Source organism: Thermobia domestica, chromosome 2 (assembly GCF_964235325.1).
Source record: "Thermobia domestica chromosome 2, izTheDome1.hap1.1, whole genome shotgun sequence".
In the NCBI taxonomy this organism is placed as follows: Eukaryota; Metazoa; Arthropoda; class Insecta; order Zygentoma; family Lepismatidae; genus Thermobia; species Thermobia domestica.
Genome location: NC_137455.1, coordinates 90296949 through 90305580, shown reverse-complemented (window position 1 = coordinate 90305580; position 8632 = coordinate 90296949). Strand labels below are relative to the sequence as shown.

The following is an 8632-nucleotide window of genomic DNA, read 5'->3' as shown; positions in this document are numbered from 1 at the left end:
TTTAATCCATCGTAAAGCACTTTTAATGATTTTCCACTAGTAAGCCTACACTTGTAAACCTAAAAATACAGCTGTGGTGTGCCGAAACTGCACAAGCACCGTTATTTCAGATGTATTTACTAGTTTTAACCATCGTATAGCACTTGAAATGATTTTACACATGTAATCCTACACTTGTAAACATAAAATACAGTTGTATTATTTACTGTTTCATTCGCATGCAGCAATTTGTTCTCTAGAAATTTGTCTCTATATGCGATATTGAACTTTCCCCGTAGGTTTTACAAAATGTGCTGTTCTTAAATTTAACATGCAGTTTTGTGTTAAATCTTTATAATCTTCTGAAGTATGAAATGATCATTAAGCGAAAAGTACGGAGCGAAGTTTATATGGTTCTGAATATATTTTTTTCTGACAATATTTATCCTGATTTCTGAAGCGACAGGAAGTTAAAAACTGAACTTGACTTAAAGGTTCTTCCTTAGCCTGCGAAGAAATATTTCGAAGTTATTATCCCTTTTATCGGCAACACTGCATTAGATGAATCAGGGATCAAGGTCAAGTACACCCCCCTTGATTATGTTAGAAAAGTAGTTCTTTGTTCTTTTTAATTCTGTACTTAGTTTTGTTTCTATACGTTAGTTCATTATTTCATAACATACTCCAGATTTTAAAGAAACGTGTCAAGAATGAAAATATGCAAATGTTATGTAATATATGAAATTCATAAATATCAACAAAATACTGCGGTTGTAACCTTCCGCAAAAATTGACTAAGATGTGAATCTGTGAATCACGTATCAAGTGTTTTTTTTTTTTACATATGATGTTGGGATGTGCTCTTAGCTTGTTCAGTGAAAATAGTAACAGTATCCGTTAAAATAATGTGTTGAGTTATATTACATGATATAACTTCTTTTAGTGCTTGATAGTTTATCAATGTTGTGCAGTGTTTTCGGATATTGTGTCTCAGACAATGGGTACTTTTGAAGATGATGTAGCGAAGGCTACTAAAAGAATAGTACAAGATTTAAATATGTTTGAAGTACATCCCTCCGATAATATTTCAGGGTCTCGTCACACGACTGGAGCATCATCGCAGCCTAATGTTGATGTACGTAATTCGGGACTTGATTCTTATGTACAAAAACTTAATTATTTGCATATTTCTGATGATGCTAGTAGGGACTCTCGTTTGTACCAAAAGAACAACTCCCGGCAAATTTCGAGTGATTCTGGTTACGGTAGACTTCTTCCAAAAACTGCAGATGGTCAGGGGAGATCTCTGTCTAGTAATGCAGTCTCCGGCCTGAGTGAAACAAATATTTATGCATCGGGGGAGGTTGTAGATACTACTACTGGATCAAGATCTCTGCCGTCAAGTGCCATAGGGTCACCGGTGAAAAGTTTACAAGATAAAACATTGTACGGTAAAACGCAAGATAATTCCAAGCAGCGAAGTGTTGGAGCCATAGAAAGTTTCGTAGTTCAGGGACCGAATACAACAACGAAAAGCAAGCAAAAAGAAAAGACGGCTGAGTATAAGATCTACGATAGAGGTAACATAATAGCTGCATCGAAGTTTGCAACACCAAAGCAAGTAGAGAGCATAGCGCTTGTGAACAACAAACATTCCCAACTAACTGAACCATACGATGAACAGAATTGTGACAATTATAAGTCCAACGGTGTACAGAATCTTTCCCTTGCAACAGATAAATTTTATAATTCATCCTATATTTCGAAACCTGAAGCATCTAGTCCTCCAAGTATTGGTGGTTCAAGCAAAGGTCCTCAACGATCTAATAGTCCGAATATAAATACTGGAATGGTATTACCGTCATATGATTATGCATCGAAAAGCAGTAATTCGCCTGTTTATGAAAACATCGAAATATACAACAGAGCAAATTCACAAGCACTCTCCTACTCACCATATCAGCATGCACTGGTAGATCACAAAGCTAGCCCTCGCTCGAGCATTAGTTCTCAGGATTCTAAACATTCCAGCCCAAGAGCAAGTATGGTTTCGTCAATTTCGAGTGACAAGTTGCAAGATGGTGTTAGTACGTATGGTTATAATTCAAGCTTAGCGGAACAGAATTATCGCAAAGCACAACCTCAGGTTCCTGTTGGAGTTAAGTATAATGCTGGGAAGGAGTATCCGCCTTACGAAGCCCCACCTGTGTATGAGAATATTCAAGATCTACATGCTCAGCATGCCAAATCACAACACCCCTATGAACCACCAAAGCCTGGTCCTCAGGTGGCTGTACCGGTACATTTGGATCACAAGCATGGTACAAATGCACACCTTCATCCTGGAGGCCCGTCGTATTATTCTGTAACCGCTTCTGCAAGTTCAGGTTCTTCCAGTCCTTCGTCTTCGCAACCTGTTTCCCCGTGTAGTAATCTTCCGCCACCCCCTCCCTATCCTGGAAGCAACCAGTGCTTACCGTATGTTACAGCTGGACAAGAGCAGACACGGCATTCTCATTCTGCGTTATTGGATTCCAGTGCTGCTAGTGTTTCTTATAGTTCTTCCATAGGCTCTGTTAATATGTATACCGTGTCTGGATCACCTTACACCTCATCATCATCTCCTGGTTATTATCATGCAACACCTATACAAAACCCAACAGTGTCAAATGGTAGTGAATACAAGATGAGTAATATTCAACAGCCTGCTCCTAAACCACAGATGGCTTCGGTTGTACCCACTATCCACCCACAGGGACATAGTGGAGTGGCTGGTGAAGTGTATATGTCAGCTGGAACCCCAATGCACGGAAGAGTTGGCCATGCAGCACAACCAGCTTCACAAAAGTCCCATGCTGCAACAAACAAATTAAGTGGGAAGACACTGTTGCCGTATAGTGTTACTCCTCCACGTCCAATGGTAAGTTGTGTGCATGTATATTTGGTAATGATGTTAGAAAAGGTTTACTTTTGTTGTCAAGAAGCTCAACAGAGGAATTTATTGTTAAGCTAGGCAATATTTAATTGAGGATTAACTTTACGTTACATTTTACTTTTGGTATCCTTATATGAGCACAGGAAGTAGGAATGGTTTAGAATAGTTTGGCTTGAGATGATGGTATAAGGTATGCTTGGTGGTATTGTGCGAAAAACCCTAGCGGTAGCTGGTCACTACAAGATAGTACTGGTATCGCATCTCATCTGGGTCAGGGCAGGGTGGAGCATGAGGGTCGACACAGGGCTACGTCCATAGAAAACAAGCCTGTTAGCGTAAGTAGGTATGTGCAGTAAGGAAAATTTCTTCCTTGTAACATTTATTAAAAAAGTTGTTTGTTTATTCTCATGGTTAAAAGTAATGTTATTGTTCGTGTAAGGATACCAGTGGAGTGGGTCTTTCAGAGTTAATCCTTTATTGAAACCCTGGGAACATTCATAATTCAAAATAATGTGTGTTACTAATTAATCACTGCTGTATAATTTTCTATACAGTTTCGGTAGACTTAGTTGCCTTCATCAGTAGCTTGGAGTCCTTCACTGGGAAGTCATTTAACACTACAAACCGACATGTTATTTTGCATTAATCTATGCACAGAAATTAAAAGAGGGGAACTAGCGTATCTTACATAATTCTGTTCTTTAAATACGCTTGGATGACAGTTTCGTGTGAAAACTTAAAAACCAGAAATACACTTCTTTTAGATTCACGAAACACACAGCTCCACTTCTTGTATTTCGGAGATGAATATTTCTCGTTTTTTGGTTTGTATGTAAAATTGTAGTTCAGAAGTTTTTTGAAAAACAAGAATGCTGTATATTAAAATTTGTAATTTAACTGTTTTTTGTGCATACAAGAATGCAAGATTAGATGTCATTTTGTGATCAGTTACTTTCTAGTGAAGGGCTCCGATTCATTGATGATGGCAGGGAATCTGCGAAAATCGCTAAGGAAACTGCAGCAGAACACAGTGAGTAATAAGTTTAATTTGTTTCAGTTTCTTTCCTGAAACAAATATATTTTGCACATATTTGAGTTTTAATTTTATATATAGGTGCTTATCTGTAGCATTTTTCAGTTTTATTTAGTACTGTAATACTATAAAATGGCTGAGCCAAATTCTTTTAGAAATAAGATCATATACCCACGAATTCTTAACTTCATTAATTGAATGAAGTGAAAAATTTTATTTCATTCAATACGCAAATAAATGCGAACTTAGATAGTGCATACTAACAAAATAAACACTGTAGCACACGAATTTAGATTTCAATTACTCATCCTCCAGAATAGCAAAGTTAATTTGTCGATTGCGTTCGTATTGAGTTTGCTGTGCAAAAGTAAATGACTGAAATTTATTATCTTAAAGATGTTCTCTGAGCGGCAGTTGCATTATACTAAAACAGCTGGATAAAAAGTACCGTAATGGAACATTGATATAATTCGTACAGCTGGCTTTATGCACAGAGTAACAGCTGATACATTCCCTCAGTGTAATCGCCATCCATCTCTATCACCTTCTTTCTCACGTGTGAAAGGTGCTGTACATTGTCAACGCCTCAGCTTTGTTGATGTCCCACAGGGAACTCCATGTAACAGATGGTGACTTCTCTTATGTCGTAGTGCTTCCTGCAAAGTGGTTCTTTCATTTTGGTAAAAAGGTCATCACGAAGTGCCTGACAACATTGTTGTGGCGATTCTACTTTCCTCTACGACACTGCTGCTTTTGATTGAATAGCACACAGTCGTAGCCACTTACCACAATTCACTGCCTTACATTTCCTTATCAGTACGGAACTCTTTTAATGCTGAGATACAGTCCTCTAACGTAGAATAGTGTTGCTACTATTTTTTATCCAACCTATACATATTTCAGTTTTCACATATTATCACGAATACATGCAGTCATCATCAACAAAATAGTATATATCGTGTATACACATCTATCTTTTTCGCTGACTACAATTTTATATAGAAGATTTATATATATATATATATATATATATATATATATATATATATATATATATATGAAAATTAATCTTATCTGACATGTTAGAAACGATTGCTGTACATTAAGGTCAGTTGGGTTGACCGTTTGTTTACATTGGGACCATGAAGATACATTTCATAAATTAGCCAGTCATGTAAGACGTCATTTTGTTTTTATAATGATGGCCAACAGTGATCTATCATATCAATTGGAATGCTGTTGTTTCGTAAACGTAATAGTAGAGAGAGAGAGAGAGAGAAAAAAACGAAGACAGTTGTTTAATTACTTTCTTTTTCTTCTTTCCAAATATGGCACTTTCCAATACATTTCTAGCTTTTACTAAAAAACTGTCAATTATTACATAGCAAATAGCGAAATTATAGAGAAAGAAGCTTTGAAAATACTGTACAGTCAGTCTTAATAGTTTTACTTTATCCAGAATATACTGTCCAGAACATGTGGCTAAGAATATTTCAGTCGATCGACTGACGGAATGGAAGTCAAGTCTTCGATTATATTTATGAGTGAGATACTTCTCTGATCGCGAGATCGTTTTTTCTGTGCAACGGGGGAGTGAGTGCTAGGTCCTGTTAACCATTGGAACCAGATTTAAATGTCCTAGGGGAGTTTACATTTCATGAACATGTTCAGAAATTCATACAAGAGACGTCTGTGCCAGAGATGTTCACCCTCGCGAGAGTTGCCCTCTCGAGGGCATCCTACCCTCAAATACCCTCGCCCACAATGACGCGAGGGAAAGGACAAGTTTCGATAGCGAGGGCGAGGAAAAATTCCCAACACGAGAACGAAGGCGATGGACAACTACCTTCGCGAGGGTGAACGAGGGCGAGGACCAAATGTCACTGCGATGGCGAGAGTACGCAAGGGCGAGGAACAATTTCCTTCGCGAGAACGAGGTCACGCGAGGGAGGAGGACAAGCTTTCTTAACAATAACTATTTTGAATTTGGTGTTTGACCATTTTTGGAGGAATATAATATTTAAAATAAGATCTACCATGTCCCCTAGATGAAAAATTGATGTCATAGCAAGATTATAGATTAGTCATATTCTTCCTTTCATTTAATTGCAGTAGACGAATTCTCTTGTGTACTTCCACATAATTATTAAAAATAATAATGCAAATGAACATATTATTTACATGTTGCTCATGAATGTTTGCGGATAGAAATAGCGCTATGTTAGAAGCAAGTGTGCCTCATTGTTGCCCTGCCAGTGGTAGAGACATAAAAAGTGTCTACCTTGTCATGTTTAAAGAGTCAGATGGAAAAAGATTTGTCGGAATGACTTTCGTTCATAGATGGCCATTTTGCAGTAGGCTCGCACTCACTTCTCTCAACTGGACTCGCGTTCACTCGGGCTTGGGCTCATTTCTTTCAACTAGCTCATTGTATATAATATGTGTGTGTGTGTGTCTTGGGGCAATATAGTATATGCAAGGTTGTTGGGAACCTGGGGTCCCGCAATAGTGTTCCCAATTAAGTCCTGCACCTTCTAAGTCCATTAAATTACCTTTTTCCCCCTTACTTTGAAGCAAGAAATCTTTAAATTTATAACTATATGACTTCCCTCAGGAGCAGCCTCTACTTTTAATTATATGTTTGAAGACATATTGTCCTGCTAAAATACATTAAATATGATAATTTCTTAATTTTTTTTTTTTTCAGTAGCAATAAAGTTCGGTCGGACACATGCTCTTATCTTTTTTATTATTATTATTAAACAATAGACAATGTTACTTACCAACCAGTACACATTTGGAATTTTTTCGAATCTCGTGAGCAACACTAGTTCACTCAAGTCTTAGGTCTCAAACACTATTTTAGTGCTAAATGATCCGTACATAAAACCTATAAATTGATAAAAGTAATTGTACGAGCAGAATGAAGAACATTTATGAGCCTTTAAAGATTCTCAAATCACAATATATCCCAATAATATATATAGTTTAAATGTTGTTACATACACCCTTCTTACAACTCTCGTGACGCAGAAGGATTCTGAAAACTTCTAGATAAAGGAATACATTTTGTACGTAAATTAACAGAACGAGACGATAAGTGAGTCGTCGAAATCGAGACAATAAAGAAGTTTCCGAGAATTGAGACGAGACCTATAAAATTTATGAAATGAGATGATAAACCTTATTTTTGGTCTCGTCTCGTCTCATGGGTAACAATAGTTTGTACCGAAAGATGTAAAGGATACTCTACTCAAATTTTATCTCAACATATTCATAGTAATATTAACTATGGAGTAGTCAATGATTTGTTACATTTTCGGTGATCCGTAGTAAGTTATACGATGGTGTGTTTAGTTTTCTTTGTTTAGGACGTATGTTAAGGAAATAATTCAGCAAATAGGCTGGAAAATTGAGGATCTGATCCTCGCGAGGACGAGCGAAGGCGATAGACAACTCCCTTCGCGAGGGTGAGGGTGAACGAGGGCGAGGGCCAACTTCCGCTGCCAGGGCGAGGGTGCGCGTGGGCGAGGAGAAGTTTCCAGTACGGGAGCGAGGGAGAGTGAGCACGATGGTCAACCATCCTTGCGAGGGCGAGAGCCATCTTTCACTGCGAAGGCGAGGGTGATGGACAACTCCCTTCGCGAGGACGAGGACAAGTTTCCAGCACGAGGGTGAGGGTGAACGAGGGCGAGGGCAAACGGTCACTGCGAGGGCGAAGGTGAGTGAGGTCGGAGTTAAAAAAAAAAACATCTATGGTCTGTGCATAAGAAAATGTACTACTTTCGTTTATATTGACCGACTAAATTTCACGACTTACTGTGTCATGTAATTCCAATGGGTTAAATCTCAATAGTATAATTCTAACCAAAATTAAGTACTAATCTAAGAATCCAAATAACATTCCGAGTGCAAGCGTTTCAATTGTAAATTCTCACCATCTTCAGTGTGTATTTCTTTAAAGATATACGTTAGTTGAAGAATTTCAGTTTTTGATCTATCTATCTCCATTAACTATAGATCAAAAGAAGAGAAATATTTCTTCATATATGCTGACATACCGTCGGCCATGCAACCAGTGCCTTACGCAGACGGACTGCATGTTCCTGTCCCACCTGCCTTTGTTTAAATGTCAGCAAACTTTCTAGGAAATAGAGAGCAGGGAACTGTAAGAATCTGGTGGCAAATCTGCACTGCTGCGGTAGACTGGGGTGCAATGTGTCCTCGAAGTTACATTTCTTAGATTCCGAAAAGGACTTCTTTCCTAACAACTATGGTGCTGTAAGCGACGAGCACGAGGAACTCCTCCCCTAGCAAATTTCGGACGTGGAAATGAGATACCAGGAGTGCATCAATGTTAGCCTATTACTGCTGGACAGTAATCAGGGAATAACCAGCAGAAAACTACAAACGCCAGGCAAAGTGGTTGCACTTTCAGTGACCTTTCTCCGAGGGATAATGACAACAAAAATACATGCATAAGCTTATATAAGCAACAACCTAAAGTTATCGTAACTTCAAAACGAAAGCTAACCTTGCATTTTCATTAACATTTTCGTTATCAGCATACCTGAAAACATAAAGATTAGCTGCTTTCATGCCAGTTACAGAAAAAAAGTGATATTTTGTTGGCTAGTATAATTTAAGAAACATTGCATCTCACTCTCTCTTGTTTCTCATCTCAC

The 8632-nt window shown here is 38.0% G+C and overlaps 1 protein-coding gene across 4 annotated transcripts in view; it reads left to right on the top strand.

Moving 5' to 3' along the window:
- Nucleotides 1-563: 563 nt before the first annotated feature.
- The window catches only part of jub (LIM domain-containing protein jub), a 124831-nt gene continuing 116762 nt past the window's right edge, over nucleotides 564-8632 (top strand). For 3 of the 4 annotated variants that reach the window (XR_014128873.1, XM_081743863.1, XM_081743858.1), the window contains exon 1: nucleotides 564-2899. Coding sequence is in view for 3 of the 4 variants with exons in the window: in XM_081743863.1 (XP_081599989.1) it covers nucleotides 977-2899 (1923 nt within the window). In the remaining variant the exon portion in view is untranslated. The remainder of the gene's footprint in view (nucleotides 2900-8632) is intronic. The other variant, XM_081743856.1, reaches the window with a different exon arrangement.